The sequence below is a fragment of the Rana temporaria genome, chromosome 13, assembly GCF_905171775.1.
Source record: "Rana temporaria chromosome 13, aRanTem1.1, whole genome shotgun sequence".
Taxonomy (NCBI): Eukaryota; Metazoa; Chordata; class Amphibia; order Anura; family Ranidae; genus Rana; species Rana temporaria.
In genome coordinates this window covers 33,689,728-33,712,108 of record NC_053501.1, presented here as the reverse complement: position 1 = coordinate 33,712,108, position 22,381 = coordinate 33,689,728, and the positions used below count along the sequence as shown (strand labels likewise).

Genomic DNA, 22,381 nt, shown 5'->3' with positions numbered 1-22,381 from the left:
CAGTTCAACAGCCTTTATCTCTGATGGTATGGGGGTGCATTAGTGCATATAGAATGGGCAGATTGCACAACTGGAAAGGCACATCAATACTGAAAAATGCATCCAGGTTTTAAAGCAGCATATGCTCTTATCTAGGTGATGTATTTTTTAGGGAATGCCTTGTATATTTCAGTAGGACAATGATAAACCATATACTGCATCTATGACAACAGCACGGCTTTGAAGTATAAGAGTCTGGGTGCTTACGTGGCCTGTCTGCAGTCTAGACCTTTCACCAACTGAAAATATTTGGCACATCTTGAAACAAAAAATACAACAAGACGACCCGGGACTGTTGAGCAGCTAGAATCCTTTACCAGGCAAAAATTGGACAACATTCCTCTCCAAAAAGTTTCCAGCCATTTAAAGAGTGTTGTTAGAAATAAACAGATAAGACTTTTTTTACATTTCTTCAGTTGCTTTCTGTTTTTTAGCCTAGGCCAAAATGATGTCTTATATCCCATCAATCTTCATGGGCATTTTTTTCTACCCCTTGTAGAACCTCACATCGTCATCACATCACACCCGGGCCTCCCACATGCACACCCTCCTGCCCACATGCACAAGCTAAGGGCAGATGGATTCCTGGAAGTAAATGCTACATTAATCATCTGCCTTTTTTTTTTTCAAAGTTATTTCTCATCAAAACAAAGCATGGAAACATGGATGGATAGATGACTTTGAAAATGAAAAATGTATTAAAATAGCATTTTCAGTTTGTGGTGCTCAGATACAGTTAAGTTCCATTCTAACTGTATTTTTAGCAACTAGCATAAGTACCTAACTCTTTTGATGACTGTCAACTCCTAAACAAGAACACTTGGGCTTGAAGATGTAGAAGCTGTGCTAGGAGGCAATTATGGGTTTTCAAACTTTTTTTTTTAATATAAAATATATTTTGTTTAAAGAAACGTTTAATACAGGGTGCACCCGTGATACTGTTGGCTCAGATCTTTATGGGTTTGCTAGATAGACACAGCAGAGGCTGATTGCCTTCAGACTGTCTTTTTCTAAATGAAAGAACAGGAGAGAGGTGACATTAGTCAATCCTCTGACTCGTTCAGTTGTGTGTAAATGTGGGTTTTAGCTACTGAGCTCTGTAAACAACAGGCTTATATTCAGGACTGAAGCCAAGAAAGGAGAGGCAAATGGGGAAAAGAACCTAGGGCTCCAACTAATATTAGCTATATAAGTATGAAAAATGTATATGTAATATTTGAAGTGTTTAGTTCTGAGCATAGGCAATAAGACATATGCAAAAAGAGTATACTTTTTTTTTTAAGACCTACTTTCAGTGTGGCAAAAAAATAAAATAAATGTATAGGGCTCAAGTGTTATTTCATGCGCTCATACCTTTTCTGTGTCAATGCCCTTTGACATGGACCATGTTGATACGATATAATCCATGACCCTTTCGCTGAGGCCTTTTGGGACCTGATAAAGCTTCAGGAAGTCACGCACATTGTTCAGCACCTCATGGTAGCGGTTAGTGTTGGCATACATCTGCTGGAAAATGGTGGTCACGTTTCCAAAAATAGTTGCATATAGAAGTGCTGTAAAAAAGGAAACGCAAAACAACCTTTAAAAATCTGATATAAATAAAAAGCTGTGCTAATGCTATTACTACACTTAAAGTGACCTTGCCATGACAAAAGTAGAGGGGCCGTCATTGCTGACCTCCTTCTAAATCGGCCTGTTGCCTAGTACAGACCGTCTGTACTCACAGACCAGGAATAAGTATGGTGTAAATATTTCTATTAGTATATTTCTATACTTGTGGTGACTCAGGAAACACTCAAGCCAAAACATCAAAGATTGGTTCCTGACAAGTTTCCTTTAATTCCTTTTAACCAAAGCATAAAGAGAAGCTCCAGTCGTTTTTCTGAAATTTAAAAATCAGCTACAAAAACTGTAGTAACTGACTTTTAGTAAACAGACACTCACCTGTCCCAGGAGCCAGTGCTGTGCTCACGTGAGGGGGTGCCAGGAACCATCTTTGGTCCCCGGCATCTTAACTGTGGGCACCCGGCTGTGACAGCTTGCAGCTACAGCTGACTGTGCATGTGTGAGCCTTACAGCATGCGAGTGACCTGTCCCAGAAGACTATGGGAAGGAAGGCGATCCAAGCGAAAATGGGAACTGGATTTGACAGGCACCTGTCAAATGTCAAAGAAGGGTGAGGAGGTCTTGAAGTGAGCAGAAACTGAGCAGACATGGATGTGTTATCTACCCACTCTCGCTCTGCTCTGATCAACAGTGGAGCTGTGAACGGATCTGCTGATCAGAACAGAATCCATCTGTGTGGGGCCTTATTGGAAGCATCTAAACTCAATCATTTGGTGGGATGTCCAAAAACTTTTAGCCATATAGTATGGGTATGACGGTCCAATAACTACATATTTTATGACCATATAGTGCACAGGTGTCAAACACAAGGCCCGCAGGCCAAATCTGGCCCTCCAGACCATTTCATGAGGCCCTCGCACCTCTCCAGCAGCTGCAGGAGAGCTCCAGCCCTCCTCTGGTCCTCCTCCAGACCCTTACTTTATGCTTTTAAGCAATGCATCCAGCTTCTTCCCAGCAGTAGCATAAGGAAAGGGGGGTGCACTGTGATGTAAGGGAGAGTGGGGGACTCAACTTATGATGTTGGGGTGGCTCTTGACATCTAATGTAAAGAGAGGGGATGCGCTGGACATCTAATCTTACAGATACAACCGGCCTGTTTGAGGGCAATCAGAATGCTGATGCGGCCCACGATGAAATTGAGTTTGACACCCCTGGTGTATGATTATGTGTTTTATCCCAGTCTCTATACAAGCCAACATTTTAGTTGCCGCTTGACACTAAAGGAGTTGTAAAGTCTCATAGCTTTCCACCTTAATACATTCTATGCATTAAGGTGAAAAACCTTCTGTGCTGCAGTTGCCCCCCTTTTTTTTACCTGAACCCAATAGCTCAAGCGACGAGCATGAGCCCAGCAGCTCAAGCCACTATTTCGGGTCCTCATTGGACAGATTGGAGTCTGCTGTCAATCAAATCCAGTGACACAGGAGCAGGGGGCGGGGACAAGTTCTGCTGTCTGTGTCAAAGGACACAGCAGTAGGACTCAGGAGCGTGCCCGCACAGGTGCCCCCAAGGAAATGCCTCTGCACAGGGGCAATCAAAGAGGGGGGGCCAGGAGCGCTGCCAGGGGACCCTAGAAAGGGAGGATCAGGGCCGTTTGGTGCAAAACCCTTGCACAGAGCAAGTAAAAATAACCTTTACAATCACTTTAAGTTGTTGTCAACCAATATTCCCATCTTCTTTATCTCTGTTTTGCCATATTGTATTTAATTACAGCCATGGAGGTAATGCTATTCTTCCAGCCTAGCTAAAAATTCTTAGGCCCAGATTCACAAAGACTTACGACGGCGTATCTCCAGATACGCCGTTGTAAGTCCGAATGGCCACCATCGTATCTATGTGCCTGATTCATAGAATCAGTTACGCATAGATTTGGCCAAGATACGAGTGGCGTAAGTCTCCTACGCCGTCGTATCTTCGGTTGCAATAATTACGCTGGCCGCTAGGTGGCGCTTCCTTGATATCTGTGTTGAATATGTAAATGAGCAAGATACGCCGATTCACGAACGTACGTACGCCCATCGCAATTAGTTACGCCGTTTACGTAAGACATACGCCGGCGTAAAGATAAAGCTGGTCTCTAGGTGGCGCAGCCCATGCAAAGTATGGACGTCGAAATAAGCGTATCTTTTTACGTCGTTTGTGTAAGTCGTACGCGAATAGGGCTATGCGTAAGTTACGTTCACGTCACAGGCATTGAGCCGAGGTATCTTTGGGAGTAAATACAACGTGATACTGAGCATGCTCGCGCATGCGCCGTTCGTTCGGCCATGCATCTACATGGGGTCAAGCCTCATTTAAATACAACACGCCCCCTACCAGCCTACTTTTAATTACGCACGCTTATGCCGGCCCATTTACGATATGCCGCCGTAACTTAGGACGCAACTGCTTTGTGAATACAGCACTTGCCTAAGTTGCGGCGGCATAGCGTAAATACGATACGCTATGCCCGCGCAACGTAGAACGGCCGTACGTGAATCTAGGCCTTACTTTTTTAACACTAAATTTTATTTGCTGTTTTATGAACTGACACACAATTCGCTGTTGCAAACATTATTACTGCACCTTGCCCTGTCTAAAGCCATAAACAGGTATAAAAGCGTTGCTAATTAAAAAAAAAAAAAAAAAAACAAGCTCTGGCAGCTGATGATGGCTTGTAGTTTTTGACAGCCACTGTAATTTACAGCATATCTCACAGGTCTAAGAATATATATGGCATTTCTTGGGCACTTTGTCTCCGGCTAGGTCAACAGTCCATCAATAATGCATGAAGCTATTTCTGAATTTCCAAAGATACAATCACAGAGACCTGGAAGCATAACTCTCACCAGAACATAGTTTTCCTAAAGAAAAACTCACGTTTATTTAGCTTGCTATTGGCAAGTGTAGTCAAATATACAGTAAATCACTCTTAAAGTTATAAGTCACACTCTGCCTTTCCACATTAATATGTTATGTGAAAATTGGGTAGGGTGTGGAAGATGCCGGATGAAAGGGGTGACGAGAACTGGTTACTGTAGCAAGGGGACATGATGTATGGCTCTGTTCATAAGGTTCAATTTGTGGATAACTTTGGAGATTAATGTGCTCTGCTCACTCCTCTAGGAATGAAAGATTGCAGACACTATCCACTATTCCTAATTGACCCTTACTGTAGGTCTGTACGGCATACAGAATATACGCATTCAGCTATCTTCGTTTGCACTCTGCAGAAAATAATTTATACTCTTCATATACAGATATCGCCATTTCTCTCCGAAAGTGTGCAGAATATTAAAAGAAATAACACAATGGGCAGATGCATTCAATGCAGTAACCAGACATTAACACTTATACAGGTCACAAACCTGCTCCATTCAAACTGAGTATATGATAAAAAAGAATTTTATAAAGCAGAGGTCATCTTCAGTGAAAATTGCAAGTCAAAACTATCAGTAGAGATAACGGCTGCTGAAATATACAACATTGGTCTTTCCCATAAAGTTTGAGGTTCATCCCATATTTTTTAGCCTACATTTTCTCACTGCTTCTTGATAACGGTCAACAGCACCTTTTTAGGTTCACTAGACATCCAATTAAAAAAATACTGGATACATTTATTGTTTTGATATACTTTTGTTTTTACTGAAGTTCACCTCTGGTTTTTCTTTTTTAATAGGCACAAGGGACAGTACTCACTATTAATAATAAAAAAAAAATCTTATGCTGATGCCAGCTGTTTAACCCATTCATGCCTAAGGGTAAAATAAATGTAAATGCCTAAGCACAATTTTGCAACTTTGACAAGTGGTCAGAAAACTGTACATATCACAACTATTTTGTGTATCCAGGTGGATTATACCTTGCATTTTTCAGGACAAATTGGGCTTTTTTTGGGTGGTAAATGGTAACAGATATCTTCAGATTTTTTTGTTATTAACAAAGGAAAACTGGCCCAAAATAGTAAAAAAAAGTATATATATTTTTAATTGTAGCTGTATATGTCTTGCTATTATCATAATTTACCACCAAAGAACAACCCAACATAAATTCTGCTGCTCCTTGATTGCAGTGAAAACACATATTGTGATGGAAGTATTAAAATGTATATTTTGTGTTAAGCTAATTATTTTATTAGAATCACTCAAATGTTGTCTTTCTTTCATTATACTGTTTATTTCTTTTATTTCCTTTTATTGCTTGATCTATTTAATATATATATAGTTATTATGTATGGGTATATACTACAACACTGTTGTTATCCTTACATGAAGAAACAGATAATGTTTTAAAGACACAGTACATATCAGCTTGAAAGGAGGCAACAAGCTATTCAGATGTCATCCCCCCCTCCTACTGCACTCCTAAAACAGCTTCACTCAAAACCCCCTCCTCCCTCTCCGTATGAGCTTATATTGGTTTGAAGAGCATGTTGCCCCTGTGGGCTTCAATGGGAATCCCTGTTTGACATGAGGAGACTTATGCCACATGGAAAGAAGGATGTGTGCAGCATGCCCAAAAATGGACTTCCAAGGAGAATGTGTGCCTTGTGCAAAGAACAGACGTCACAGGGGGCGTGTAAAATGGGACTGAACTGTATAGACTGAACCATTCAAATGTGCTTATGTTTGTGATGTCATATTGTTTATAAAAGACCAATAAATGGGTTTGGTCTGCCTCTTGAGATTGAACGCTGAAAGGTGAGGATGTAGATTTTTCCTATCTGGTCTGCATGTTTCACTATTATTTGGGTCAACGGCAGAAATGGGGTTAGCCCTGAGGTTGTATCAGGGGTCAATCGTTATCATTTGTGTAGGCTAGTTGTTGTTTGAACCTGTACTAGTAAAGCCCAGAAACAATGGCACACATTTGGCTTTTTATCCTGCCTAAAACACACTGACGCTGATACATTTTTTTTTTGTAATTCTACCCAAACTATGCGGACCTTTCACCCCAACCCTAAAACTAACCCTGGCAAACCTTATTCATGTTATTTTTTTCTTTGTTTTCAATTTTTCTTTTTTACACTTTGGTTTGTTTACATTTTCCTATCCTGCAAGAGGAGAAAGAGGAAATTTATTTTTCTCTTCATTGAGAAGAGGAAGTAATCACAGGGTTGGGTTTCACAGTGATTGGGGCCTGGGACTCACAGTTTCGGTTCACCTGATCTGGTTGGCTATCACAGTGAGCAGGTGAACCGAAACTGTGAGTCCCAGGTCCCAATCGTTCGTACGAGACCCAGTGCTCTTGGGGAGAACCCGGTCACTATGCCAACAGTGTGCTGTGTGAGCATAAAGTAAAAGAATGCATATATGCAGCCCCACAGAAAAAAAGCCCACTTCCGTGAGGCTGCGTGTATAGTATGTGTGCGGTTGGCAGGAAGGGATTAAGTTGAAATCTCCCATTCTCAATTTACCCCCACAGCAGTAATCTTCCAGTGCGGTTGGGGTTAATAAAGCTAAAGGAACGTGGCACAGGCACTCATTAAGAGTGGCATTTATGCCTGCCCATTTTGTCCTCATTCATAGAAGCTGTACTATAGCCTCCATGAATGAAAAACACTATGAATGAAGCTTTTATTCATCCATCCGTTCTCCATTCCTAGTCAGCTTTTCATGCATGTATGACTTCTATAAATGAAATCTGGAGCTAAAAAGAGTGGGCTGTCAGTACTCTTCATGCCTGTCTCTGGTCCCTCGGCTTTATTAACCACCAGACCGGTAATCTTTCGGTGCCCTAGGGGATCAAAGGTAGCAGATTTCAACAAAAGCAGCAGCCATCAGCACAAGGGACACTTCATATTTATATAAAGTACTGTGTTGCTTTGATTTTTAAAGATATGCCTAACTAAACCAAAGCAGTCCATAGATGGATCAAAATTCAACTGGTTCAGCAGGGACTGAATTCATTTCGATCCACGTGTGGCCACCTTATTTGATAGAAGTTAGTCATTAGATCCTATATAAATCAATCGCCCCAAAGAGTAACATTCCATTTTGTGACTGCTTTCAAACAGTCCAGCTGACTAATTTTTGCACATTCAGATTCAGGACCTTCAGGCAAAAGAGAATAATGGTAACTATACTGTATACTGTAACTATACTGTAAGGATTTAGTTCAGTTTCCAATATGAAATAAAAAGTAAGCAGTTGGTTAAGGTTGTTTTGATAGCTGAGCACAATGCTTGTTCCTGATAATTATATATGTTTTGCTAAAGAGGAACAAAAGTGCATATAAACGTCGGCTAAGTTTCTCTCATACAAGATGGTGAAATAAATGAAGGCAATATATAACGCACTTTGTATCTCTATCTAGAAATAACATCTACAACGGCTTATTGATTGAGTTACCGTGTTCTAATTTGTCCCCCAAGAGTAGAAAAATAAATGCCATAGCAGTCTATGGTTTATTTCTCTGCTGGGGAATTCACAAATATCTTAACACAACTGGAGCTCAAATTCAAAAAGCAAATATTGATCCTTCTTTTAAGTAGAGTAGTTGGTTTGAAGATGCATCTAAATAAAATAAAATTGCTATGTACCTTCAATTATCATGCTGGATTTGAAATCCCCCAACATTCGAAAATTGAAAAGTAATACATTAAGCTGCTCATCTTACCAAATGCCATCCCTAGTATAACCATATATGGAACAAATCAAACAACTGTGATAAATGCACCTCTTTAACTACTCAAGCCCCGGACCATTTGGCTGGCCAAAGACCAGAGCACTTTTTGTGATTCGGCACTGCGTCTCTTCAACGGACAATTGCGTGGTCGTGCAAAGTAGCTCCCAAACAAAATTGATGTCCTTTTTCCCCCACAAATAGAGCTTTCTTTTGGTGGTATTTGATCACCTCCTCACTTTTTTTATTTTTTGCGCTATAAACAAAAATAGAGCGGCAATTTTGAAAAAAAAGCAATATTTTAAAAATTACTTTTTGCTATAATAAATATCCCAAATTCTATAGAAAAACGGTTTCTTTCCTCAGTTTAGGCTGATATGTATTCTTCTACATATTTTTGGTAAAAAAAAAAAAAAAACGTGTTTATTGATTGGCTTGCGCAAAAGTTATAGCATCTACAAAATAGGGGATTGTTTTATGGCATTTTGATAAAAACATTTTTTAACTAGTAATGGCGGCAATCAGCGATTTTTATCATGACTGTGACTTTATGGCGGACACATCGGACACTTGACACATTTTTGGGACCATTCACATTTATACAGCGATCAGTGCTATAAAATGCACGGATTACTGTGTAATTGTGACTGGTAGTAAAGGGGTTAACCAGTAGGGGGCGGGGAAGGGGTTAAGTGTGTCCCAACTGTAGGGGGTATGGGCTATGTGTGACACGACACTGATCACCACTCCCGATCACAGGGAGCTGTGATCAGTGTCCTGTCACTAGGCAGAATGCTTGTTTACATTAGCATTTCCCCGTTCTTCCTCTCCGTGAGACGATCACGGGACTCCCGGCAGACAGAGTCCGCGGACCCCGCGGTCAGACTCACGGAGCTCGCGGCAGGCGGACGCCCACAACCCCGAGCCTAAAAGGCGACGTCGATCTGAACAGCCGTGCCATTCTGCCGACATATATAGTCGTGCAGCGCTCGGCAAGGGGTTAAATGAGAGTTAAAGCCCTACCTAAATAAGAAGGTAGACGCGTGTGAGATGGCATCTCAGATAAAGCATGCTGACATAGTCATGCCAAAGGCTAAAAATAAATCAGATATTACTGCTATGACATTCTGATAGGTCCATGCACTAATGGGCGGCTACTAGGACTGGATGCCAGTTATGACTCACTAAGGGCTAGTTTACATTTGCTTTAGACACACTTTTTTTAAGCTCTCTTACTGTGCTGTTTACACCTTGCATTTGCTTTGCTTCAAAAACCACATGTTGCTTTGGTGGTGCTTTAAAGCCACCATAGAAGTCTATGACAAAGCTCTCTTAACCACTTAAGACCCGGACCTTTAGGCAGGTAAAGGACCTGGCCAGTTTTTGCGATTCGGCACTGCGTCGCTTTAACTGACAATTGCGCGGTCGTGCGACGTGGCTCCCAAACAAAATTGGCGCCCTTTTTTTCCCCACAAATAGAGCTTTCTTTTGGTGGTATTTGATCACCTCTGCGGTTTTTATTTTTTGCGCTATAAACAAAAATAGAGCGACAATTTTGAAAAAAATTCAATATTTTTTATTTTTTGCTATAATAAATATCCCCCAAAAACATATAAAACATTTATTTTTTCCCTCAGTTTAGGCCGATACGTATTCTTCTACCTATTTTTGGTAAAAAAAAAAAAAAATCGCAATAAGCGTTTATCGATTGGTTTGCGCAAAATTTATAGGTGTTTACAAAATAGGGGATAGTTTTATTGCATTTTTATAATTTTTTCTTTTAATACTAATGGCGGCGATCAGCATTTTTTTTTTCACGACTGCGACATTATGACAGACACTTCGAACAATTTTGACACATTTTTGGGACCACTGTCATTTTCACAGCAAAAAATGCATTTAAAATGCAATGTTTACTGTAAAAATGACAATTGCAGTTTGGGAGTTAACCACAAGGGGGCGCTGAAGGGGTTAAGTGTGACCTCATCTGTGTTTCTAACTGTAGGGGGGTGTGGCTGTAGGTGTGACATCATTGATTGTGGTTCCTTATATTAGGGAACACACGATCCGTGACGGCGCCACAGTGAAGAACGGGGAAGCTGTGTTTACACAAGCTCTCCCCGTTCTTCAGCTCTGGGGACCGATTGCGGGAATCCAGCGGCGATCGGGTCCGCGGGTCCCGCGGCCGTGGTCACCGAGCCTCGGACCGGGTCGCGGGCGCGCGCCCGCGACCCATGGCTGGTCACTTAAAGAGGACGTACCTGTACGTGCTTGTGCCCAGCCGTGCCATTCTGCCAACGTATATGTGCAGGAGGCGGTCCTTAAGTGGTGAAAGCACCTGCACTTTGTTTTAGGGATAGTTTACACTTGCTTCAAAATAAGGCTTCAGACATGTTTTGTTAAAGCTCTCTGAATACCAGTCAAAGCCCATGTCACTAAATAAAATAGTTAAATAAATAACCTGTTTACACCTTGCTTTTGCTTAAAAAAATATACCCCATGTCACTTAAGTGGTGCTTCAAAGCCTCCATAGCTTGGCAAAGTTGCTTGAAGCTTTTGAGAGGCTTTAAAACCTCCTGTATTAGAGTGCCCCCCATTCTGGATAAATGTTCTTCTGGGTAGGTGGCACGCATTTGCATCGCCAGCGGCATCACTTCTGCTGTGATCAAACACAGCAAGAGCCCAGCGACGGGTACCATGCACTCAATGTCTGAAGGGAGAAGGCATGGATCCTGTGTCTCTGCAAAGCAGGGACTAGGATCCATGACTTTCTCTAGTAAAAGCACCACAGTTTAGAAAAACACAGGCTAGGCACACAGTTAACCCTTTGATCGCCCCTGATGTTAACTCCTTCCCAGCCAGTACAGTGACCATGCATATTTTTTTTTGCATTGCTCGCTATATTAGTGTCATTGATCACAAAAAAAGTGACAAAATACTCATTGCTTTCGACGTGAACGTAACCTACGCTCAGCCCCATTCACGTACGCTTACGCAAACAACGTAAAATACGACGGCTGTTGCATCGTCCATACCTTGCATGGGCTGCGCCATCTTTTTGGTGGTTTATCTTTACGCCAGAAAAACGCCTTTTGTAAACAGCGTATCAGGCGTAAGTACGTTCGTGAATTGGCGTATCTAGGTCATTTGCATATTCGATGCGTGAATCCACGTACACACCCCTAGCGGCCAGCGTAGATATGCACATAAGATACGACGGCGTAGGAGACCTACGCCGGTCGTATCTTAGCCAAATTTAAGCGTATCTGGTTTCCAGAATACGCTTAAATATACGACGGCGTGCATTTGGACTTACGACGGCGTATCAGTAGATACGCCGTTGTAAGTCTTTTTGAATCCGGCTAATAGTTTATATTGGCTAAACACAATTCAGGTACATCAAAACAAAATGTGTGTAGTCTCTTATGGCGCGTACACACGATCATTTTTCGGCATGATCATTTAAAATGATCGTGTGTGGGCTTCACAAGCCGAAAAACGACAAAAAGATTTCGAACATGCTGCATTTTTTAACGTCGTTTTAAAAAAATGTTGTTTTTCGGGTTGTAAAAAATGATCGTGTGTGGGCTAAAACGACGTTTTAAACCTGCGCATGCTCAGAAGCAAGTTATGAGACGGGAGCGCTCGTTCAGGTAAAACTACCGTTCATAATGGAGTAAGCACATTCATCACGCTGTAACAGACAGAAACATGTGAATCCTCTTTTACCAACACGGAATCAGCTAAAGCAGCCCAAAGGCGAATAGAACTTCCCCTTTAGAGTGCCGTCGTACGTGTTGTACGTCACCGCGCTTTTTTCATAATTTTTTAAAAACGATGGTGTGTGGGCAGCGTCGTTTTTAATGATGAAGTTGGAAAAACATTGTTTTTTGGACATGCTGAAAAACGTTTTTTTTTTTTTAATGCCGAAAAATGATCGTGTGTACGCTGCATTACAGTTAGTTTTCATTAGAAAGCAGCCACAGCCTGAGTAGAAAAGCCTGTTCCATGTCAGCAATAGCTTCTCTGTAGAGATCTGACCCAACTACTGTCAGAGATAAAGCTCTCCAATTAGCAGAAAGCATGTTCTTTTTGAAATGTTGAGCTGTAACCCTCTGCAGACAGACAAATGCTTTAACACACAGAGCAAGTGTCCTTCTCTGTAACAAGGAGCGAAGGGACAGGCTTCTCTACCCAGACTGTGGCTGCTTTCTAAAGAAAATCAAATGTATTACTTTGCATATCTGTAGTTCTTATGCACCTCAAATGTATTTAGCCGATTTAAAATTAAAGTCCAATTGAGCTTTAAATTAAAATGCCGGTGCAAGAATTTAGCTTTACGATTTCTGCAATAATAACTTCAAATATTTGCTCACTTTATAATATACTTTATCCCTTTAAAAAACTCAAATTAGTTATTCAGCAACCAAAATTCTACAATGACAAATTATTTAGAATTCTGCCAGAAGCTTAATAAAATAGGTTCTGGATATTCAGCATTGTTAAAGTAATAGACATAATTGAACATTGAACAGATTTATGCGCATTCATTCTCATTAGACTCAAAATGGTTATTACCTAATAATGGCGTTTTTCTTGATTTATTTTTAAGGGACAGACGTATTGTTGTAGTGTCACCTACACCCTGCATCCTTTTCTTCAACCCTCATTCGTTCTCTCAATTATGAAAATAATCGTATTCTAATCTAGGTAAAAAATGCTAGGAACAGAGACACATTCTGATTCTCCTTTGTCACTTTGTCAAAAAAGTGAAGGTAGAGGGTAATAAAATGCAGTCAGAAATGTGAAATCATCACAATACAATGATCTTCTCATTTACTTAGTTTAAGGCACAGCATGGGGAGGATGACGAGGACAAGGGATGATGAAGACGGATTATCAAACAGAATAATACATGGAAAGTCCTTACAGCAACACCAGGAGCGGAACTGACATTGACTGATAGATGCAAAAGTTTGAGAATTCGACACTGATCAAAAACTGAACAGAAGATCTTAGTCACACTACAAGAAAATGAATTGTTAGTCATGTGATGTACAGTGCTGATGCCATAAGGGTCATGTTCTAGGTTTTATGCACTTGACAAACTAGATAATAGAAAAGATGTTGACTTAATTGGAAAAAAAATTCAGACTGGCTAATAAGTAAAGCTGAGTTTTCATTTTCCCCTGAAATGTCATAAATTGGCAAAGCATAATTATTTTGTGTACCCTAAATCCACACAAAAGTGGCAACAGCAGCTCAATAAGCTTAAGCTTGAGAGTTTGCACTCAGCTGAAACTACAGTATACCACTGGTGTAATCAATTTTAAGAAAATCGCTTCACTCTTTCCTATAAATGTACTGCACACTAAGTATAACAACCTAAAGGGTCTGGTATGGATTTTGAGGGGGACCCCTACACCATATTTAAAAAAAAATTGGCGCAGGGTTCCCCGTAATATCAATACCAGACCTGAAGGGCCTGATATGAAAGTTGGGGGACCCTCACGCATTTTTTTTTTGGTTCGGGTACCCCTGCCGTTTTTTTCAATGACTTATCTGTATTGCTGGGACCCAACAATTCATTATAGCCGCGAGTTGTTTTAAATGACTTTTTTTCCCTTTAGAAATGTCATTTCGTGCAGGGACTGTTATAAACACGGGAAACATGTGCTACTTTACAGGCATACTATAGACACCCCCCAGGTACGAAATTTAAAGGAATATTTTTTGTTTCACTTGAAGCATTATTAAAATCACTGCTCCCGGAAAAAACAGACGTTTTTAAAACTTTTTTTTGCATTGATACATGTCCCCTGGGGCAGGACCCAGGACCCCAAACACTTTTAATGACAATAACTTGCAAATTAACCTTTAAAATTAGCACTTTTGATTTTTCATGTTCGTGTCCCATAGACTTTAACGGTGTTCGCTTGTTCGAACAATTTGCCTGTTCACATGTTCTGCTGCAAACTGAACCGGATGGTGTTCAGCTCATCCCTAATCCCTAATATAAACATAACTTAATAGATCTAGTGTCACTACTAGGGATGATAAACATTGTGAGATTCTGCTCAGCCTCAATTTTGGTAAAAAATTGGGACATTTTGCTGAAATTTTGCTTTTTCAGTGAAAAGTATTCGCATTTGTTGGAAAGTCTAAATTAAGTGTTTTTGGTTGTTTTTAAGGGTGCAATGGGCTCTAAACATATCCTGAGGGTTACATGAGCTCCTTCCAATTTTTCCTAGACCGGTTAACAAAATGTACCCATACTAGTTGGGATATGATGCAAGATATTAAGGAATAGTGGTAATCCATTGTTTAGTGACAAAGCCTTGTGAGCACTATGAGTGCTGACATGATGTCAATAATGCGTGGAAATTAGGAGGCTAATTTCAACAAAATTTTGTTTAAATTAGTAATTTTTCAGCTAAATCAAATTTCTTTGAAATCACTCCACTAATTTCTAATTAATAACAAGGAACAAGTGTGACATAATGCAGCAAACAGCTAGGCGGTTTCACTGATTGTAAATGCTTAGCTTTGTTAAATGTTTTGTGCCTCTGTATGTCAACCAAATTTTATTAGCTGCGAGTCTGGCAAATTGATTGGACAAGGTACAACAGCCACCAGCCAGAAAAAAAAAAACACCAGCTTATCCCTTTCCTGGAGATAAATTCTTCATGTTACTGTACCTATACACTATTTAACATCAAAGCCCATTAAACCATACAATCTTTTTTATGCGGTCTCAATTTTCTTAATGGAATTGTTGGATATTAAATCAATAACCTTATAACCCCTAACAATATTAATTTCTTCTATACCATTTAAGTGGCATTAGGATGGAACGCTCATGGAGGAAATTCTCATAAATAATTCTTCCATTTGTGAAAGTTCATCATTAAAACAAAGATTCCAGAAAGTTAAGCTGTGCTTTGGTGGGCCAATCGAAATTTTGCAGGGAAATTGTATAGGAAGAAAAGCAAACGTCACATGACATAATACATTCATGACAACATCCTTTGCCCATGGAGAAATTATTCTTATGCTAATAGAGGAAACTACTCTCAAATAATTCTAGCATCTGTGGAAAGTTTAAAACTAACATTCGTTAGTGTGCGTCCTTTGCTAGGCCAATTTCACGTTTTTCAGGAAATTTTTTAAGGACAGGAAAAGAAAGTTGACTCGAAATATGTTCATGACAATATTCCACTCGGACTCGCAGGTAAATTTGGACTGTGTGGATAAGAACATTTTCGTTCAAAGGGGCGTTTCAAAAGCCTGCACGTGCACAACACAACCTCCACCTGAGTTATAGACTCCATTGCAAATGTAACTTATTAGCGTGTCTTAATTTCTCTGCCATATACACTACAATTTATAGTCTTTCAAATGACTTATTGGAAAATGCATGTGGAATATAGATCAATTAGTGGTTAAACTGCATTTTAAATGGTGTTGCCACAAAAATGTTGCCACACAATTTTATTAAAAACATTTACATTTTTAACTCTCAATGGAAAAACTGTAAAATTTCACCACCCTGAGGCAGCATTTGCCCTGCAAAAGAGTCCTAGGGTCAACCAAGACTAATGTGAACATCAAGTGCCTATTAGTTATTGATGTTTGAGGATTTAAACAAACCTCTTCCGTGCTTATGTTCAGCTTTTTCAATTTATTTTTTGGTTAGCTTTCATATTGACAAGCAATTTAAGCTGTTAAAACAAAATATAAAACAATTTAATGCAATGTATAACAAACTGAGTAGCGGTATATAAAAAAAATCTACAAATATCGAAAGAACATCATAACTTCAAATCTGTGAAATATATATATTAAAATCTGTGAAATATATATATATAAAAGTGGCAGTACTGACTTAGCCATGACTAAGTCACGTGACCAGTGACGATACTAGTGGGGAAGGAGCCCAAGTGACGCGATCGACGGAACTACATCCGAATGAGGAGATCGCTGCACTAAGCTGTATCTACAGGCTGTCTGTGTCCAGAGGATTCGTGAGTGTGGTTTCTTCGTTCAGTCCACAATCTCTGTTTCCTGGCCATACTATACTATGAGCATCTCTCTGTGTTTTTCTCTCTCCCCTTCCTTTTTATGAGTTGGTCGTTTGAAACAGGAAGTGGCAGTACTGAACTGGGGATAGGAGAAGTACGGTGAAGTACTAAGCACATCACAGGAGCTCCCTATCATTGAGCCTAGTCTACATGCTGGAACTGTGAATTGTTAATTTCTTGCTGCATTTACCTGGTGTATCTTCATTTTCTAGTGTTCGCACTGATGCACAAGTGCACTTTATATATATGTTTGAGGAACACACCTTTCTGATTATTATTGGATTGGGTTTAAATATATATTTTTTTCAACCTAGTGGTCACATATATACACACGAGGTGTACTGTATAATAGCAAAGGTTGATTTTAGCGCATTCATTCTATTATATAACTTCAAATCTAAAACTCTGGTAGAGGAAAACAAATTGTGTTACAAATACTGATCATTAATTCTGAATGAATGCAAAGCGTTTTCTGATTAGACAAAGTGGAGAGCATGACTTTACTGCCCTGCCTCTCCACCTTGTTGGATCAGAGAACATTTTGCATATATTAGGAAAATGTAATGCTTTCTCTGAATGGTGCCCACCCGATCTCCTGTACTCACAATGCACCAGGCTGGCTAATCAGCACGGGACTCAGAAGTCAAATGGAGATCACTAAAGTAGTGGTGTAAATTTCTAACTTCTGGGGGCATTGGCCAGGGATGGTACTGTATATACTAATTACAGTATCTCACAAAAGTGAGTGCACCTCACATTTTTGTCAATATTTTATTATATCTTTTCATGTGACAACATTGAAGAAATAACAACTTGAAACACCCCTCATTGAAAATGCCCAAATTGGGCCCAATTAGCCATTTTCCCTCCCCGCTGTTAGTGTTACAAGGTCTCAGGTATGAATGGGGAGCAGGTGTGTTAAATGTTGGTGTTATCGCTCACTCTCTCATACTGGTCACTGGAAGATCAACATTGCACCTCATGATGAAGTACTCCCTGAGGATCTGAAAAAAATAATTGTTGCTCTACATAAATATGGCCTAGGCTATAAGAAGATTACCAAGACCCTGAAACTGAGCTGTAGCCCGGTGGCCAAGACTATACAGTGGTTTACCAAGACAGGTTTCACTCAGAACAGGCCTCACCATGGTCGACCAAAGAAGTTGAGTGGCACTGATATGCAGCACTGATGAGCACTGATAGGTGGCACTGATTAAGCAGCACTGATGGACACTGATATGCAGCACTGATTATTATTATTATACACAATTTAAATAGCACAGTTTACGCAGCGCTTCAGAATGTAGAGGGGGGCAGCACAATTACAGTACAGTTCAATACAGAAGGTACAGGAGGGCCCTGCTCGTAGAGCCCCAAGGGAGGGGGTGGTGGTACAAAATTTAATAATGATGAGCTGATGAGCACTGACTGATGGCTAGCACTAATAGATGGCACCGATAGGTGGCACTGACAGGTGGCTGACACCGATAGGTTGCACTTATGGGCATTGGGCACCGATAGGTGGCATTTACAAGCACTGATGGGCAGGCACTGAAATGCAGCCACCAATAGGTGACATGAGAGAAAAAGCCGAACTATATGGGCTGGGTGAAACAAGATGTCCGCTGCTGGCTTACTGCATCTGAGTGCAGGGTGTACCAAGATGGGCGTCGGGATGTTCAACCTCTGACACGGAGCGTCACTTCCGCTGCTACGCCCGCTGACTTCCAGTTGCGCTGCCTCTCCCAGGTATCGGATCAGGAGCATTTGCGCGAGTACAAGTAATCACGCAAATGCTCAGTATCGGTCCCGTTAGCGATCCTACTATCATTATCGGGACAACTCTAGAAGGATATATAGTATACGGACAACCCTAGTAGGATATATTTAACAGCCATCCTCGATGACAAGGACAAACTCAGAAACAGTACAAGGATAAAATCTGTGTATATGAAACTGGTTAAACCAGCCAATGAAGATGAGATGCATTGAATAAGCCATACACGTTTTGTGGATTTAATCCACTCTTCAGGGGCAAATGCATTGAATATCTGTGAAAAAACACAAAAATGTATAATAGAAAATAATATTGTATAAATAGTTTAGTTTAGGGAACTCAATAATGAGTTCAAGGTGTTGACTTCAATTTCTCAGCTCTCAAACTTTTGTTGTTGGAAATTTTGACAGTAAAAGTCAGATGGAGCATACTCACGCAATTTCCATTCAAAAGCTCACATCGGACTTTTGCTGTCAAAATTTCCGATTGTGTGTATGGGGCATTACAGGATTTAAAGGATCTGTTACTGACAGCTTTGTGCCAGATACTACAGCATACCTTCAAAGGACTATTAGAATCCATGGCATGATGTGTCAGGGCTGTTTTGGCAGCAAAATGGGGACTCACTCAATATTAGGTTGGTCATCCTAATGTTATGGCTGATCGGTGTATGTAAAATATTGTGCTTTTTGACATTGGTACAAGTCCCCCGTGGCGATTCCCTGCTTTCAATTATAAGGGCCAGATTCACAGATACTGATCTACTGATACTCCGGCTTCCTTTCAAATTTGCCGCGTTGTATCTTAGTTTGAATCCTCAAACCAAGATACGACGGCTTTTGGCTTTGATCTGACAGGCGTACGGCTTCGTACACCTTCGGATCGTAGGTGTAATACTTCGGTGCCCGCTGGGTGGAGTTTGCGTCGTTTTCCGCGTCGGGTATGCCAATTAGCTTTTTCAGGCGATTCACAAAGGTACGCGCGGCCGTCGCATTCTCTTACGTCATCGATAGTCGGCTTTTCCCGGCGTATAGTTAAAGCTGCTGTTTGATGGCGTATAGATAGACTTGCCATGTTAAAGTATGGCCGTTGTTCCCGTGTCTAATTTTGAATTTTTTTTTTGCGTAAGTCGTCCGTGAATAGGAAAGGACGTAACTCACGTCGACGTTCAAAAAATTATGTCGGTGCGACGCCATTTAGCGCAAAGCACGGCGGGAAATTTCAAAATGGAGCATGCGCAGTACGTTCGGCGTGGGAACGCGCCTAATTTAAATGATCCACGCCCCCTACCCGGACCATTTGAATTAGGCGGGCTTGCGCCGGAGGGATTTACGCTACGCCGCCGCAACTTTACAGGCAAGTGCTTTGTGAATCAAGCACTTGCCCGTAAAACTAGCGGCGGTGTAACGTAAATGCGATACGTTACGCCGCCGCAAATGTCTCTGAATCTGGCCCTTAGTTTTTTACATTTGAGCCCCAAATGGTCAGAATTTATTAAGATTCAAGCAATATTTGCTAACCCTAACCTAGGCAGACAATCTCTCACCCCTATCATTCATATACAGTATGTGCATTTTCTTGCAGTGAAAAGCATCACTATGTTTAAGTGAGAAGGGATCCTCATGTTTCTTGGAACACTGGAATAACACATAATCAATTTATTATTTGCACTTAGAGAAATATTATTGGAATCACAGTTTTCCAGCCTTTGCCCCCCTTTCATTGGGTCAGTTTGCTTTATTAACATCTTTCTTTTTTTTAAGTGTAAGGTGGTTGCAATTTAAATAATTGCTGCCAAATTATCAAACTTGTCTGAAATGTTAACTTTTTTTTTTTACATCTACAGCTAATTGTCTTACATGCTGTTATCTCTCCTAATTAAACCAAAGAACAGCACATCCGTATATAAATAAATAAGTTAACAATCCACTTCATTTATTCTACAAATTAGCCTCAAACATGCCTCGAGAACATCATTTAATTAAGAGTGTGTAGACATTCTAGAAATAAAGATTTTCTTCTTTAAAATAAAAGCCTAACGCTTACAAAGAAATGAACAGCTTCCATTACAGTTAACCATATTGTTCAGATGACTATTTTTAAGCAAAACTTCAGAATTTACACACGCTCAAACCTACTCTGTCGGCAAATGAAAAAATGATACATGAAATAGACCAAAAGTAATCCCTGGATTTCCTTTTTGAACCTGCTCTGGTTTTCTATGGCAACACTTTTTTCTAGCCTCTAGTGCAGGGATATGCAATTAGCGGACCTCCAGCTGTTGCAGAACTACAAGTCCCATGCGGCATAGCAAGACTCTGGCAGCCACAAGCATGACACCCAGAGGTAGAAGCATGATGGGACTTGTAGTTTTGCAACATCTGGAGGTCCGCTAATTGCATATCCCTGCTCTAGTGCATAATATACTGGCAATGTCAAAAGATTAGTATTACCAATAAACAGCTAAGTAAAGTGGTCAAGTAATAACGGGCATTGGTGTAAACTATCACCCAATGGTGACCACATATAAATGAGCAGCATAGTTTCTATGCAACCACACCAGCAGTCTTATTTGAGAATGGGGTAATCTGATTATTAAACTTTAGCTGGTGCTAAAATCCCTATTTGGGATAATACTCTTTGCTTCCTGTCTGCTTGACAGGTATGAAACAAAAATGGAAGTGAAGGAACATCTTTCCACTTCCTGTCTATTTGAAACAATAAAGTTTTATTTCTATTCAAAAAGTTAACAGATGTACAATCATACTAAACATTTGTACATAACATTTTTGGCATGTAAGAAGTAATACTTAATATAACTGGGTTCAAAAATTTGGTATTTTTAATAAGAGAAACAATGTTTGTGTACATCAGGATATGGTATTGTACTTTCTTGATGAGTGCAAGGAAACAGATCAAGAGACAAACGTTACGCACAGATGTCGCTCAAAAAGTTCCAATAACCAGTCTAAGGCCCCGTACACAAGACCGAGTTTCTCAGCAGAATTCAGCCAGAAACTCGATCAGAGCCGTATTCTGTCGAGAAACCCGATCGTCTGTACACTTTCGGCCAAGGAAACCGACGAGGATCTCGTCGGGCCAAATAGAGAACATGTTCTCTATTTCCTCGTTAGTCAATGAGGAAACTTGGCTCGCCGAGATCCTCGGCGGCTTCACAAGGAACTCGACGAGCAAAACGATGTGTTTTGCCCGTCGAGTTTCTCGGATGCGTGTACAGGGGGCCTAAGAGAGTAAGCAAACACCAGAGAAGCCAGTCTTCAAGAACTTTAACAATTATGGAGTGCCAGCTTTTCATAAAGAGACGGAATTAGGTGACAATTAGGTGGTAAATATGTGGACAATTTTCTGGATACTACAGTCCTTCAAGGATGAAATTCTGTATGATCCACCATTTAGGAGGTTTTGATTGCAAAATCAGTTGAGGATTAATCTGGTAAAATCTCTTGAAATTTGGAATTTCTTAGTGGCTGATGGCATTCAATTTTTGGAGTTGAATTATTAGAATAAATGAGGATCTTTTTTGTAATCAGTGACCCTTTGGACTGTACAGTGGGTAAAGAATAGAATCCCCACCCTTAAAAATAATCACATGTTGTTGCTTTTGCAGCCTGAAAGGTAGACAGACACAGTTTTTGTGCAAATTTATTTTTTTACTTTTTTTTCTGGTAAGAATTAGAATTTTTCTTTATTAATTGAAGCTCCTGTTTTTTTAATTATATGATAATCTTAATTGCTCAAGAACGCAAATAAGAAAGGTTACTCTTACAATTACTGATTATTTTACTGTATACCATAATGGATTGCATAACTGCCCACAGAACAAGGCAATAAGTAAAAGATGGGTATAGTTCTGTGAAGTTGTGCATTCCATGTTTTACCTGGGTAGGTGAATAACAAAGCAGGGGGAGCTGTCAAGAGTTTCCTCATATATCTGAGGTATGGTTAACCTTTAGTTCTCAAACAAAACAACCAGGTGACCCTTTTCTTTGTTTTTTTCTTTTTTATTATTATTAATTTATCTTTTTAAAGAATACAGGAAAAAAATGCTATATGTACATGAGTCAAAATGGTAAAGGGACTTACTTGGAAATATATAGCCTCTTAATATTGATATACAACACGTATCATTCTGTATTCGGCTCACAATTATCACCTCAACTGCTGTTGTAGCAGAATGAAGTGTCGGTTAATTCCAGGGTAATGTAAGAAGTATTTGGGCTCTAATCTGAGTACA

General features: G+C 40.1%; 1 protein-coding gene across 1 annotated transcript in view; it reads right to left on the bottom strand.

Annotated features, from left to right (window-relative positions):
* The window catches only part of KCNH5 (potassium voltage-gated channel subfamily H member 5), a 320,226-nt gene that overhangs the window by 89,271 nt on the left and 208,574 nt on the right, over window positions 1–22,381 (bottom strand). The window contains exon 8 of the mRNA XM_040333059.1: window positions 1,393–1,592. Coding sequence (XP_040188993.1) covers window positions 1,393–1,592 — 200 coding nt within the window. The remainder of the gene's footprint in view (window positions 1–1,392; window positions 1,593–22,381) is intronic.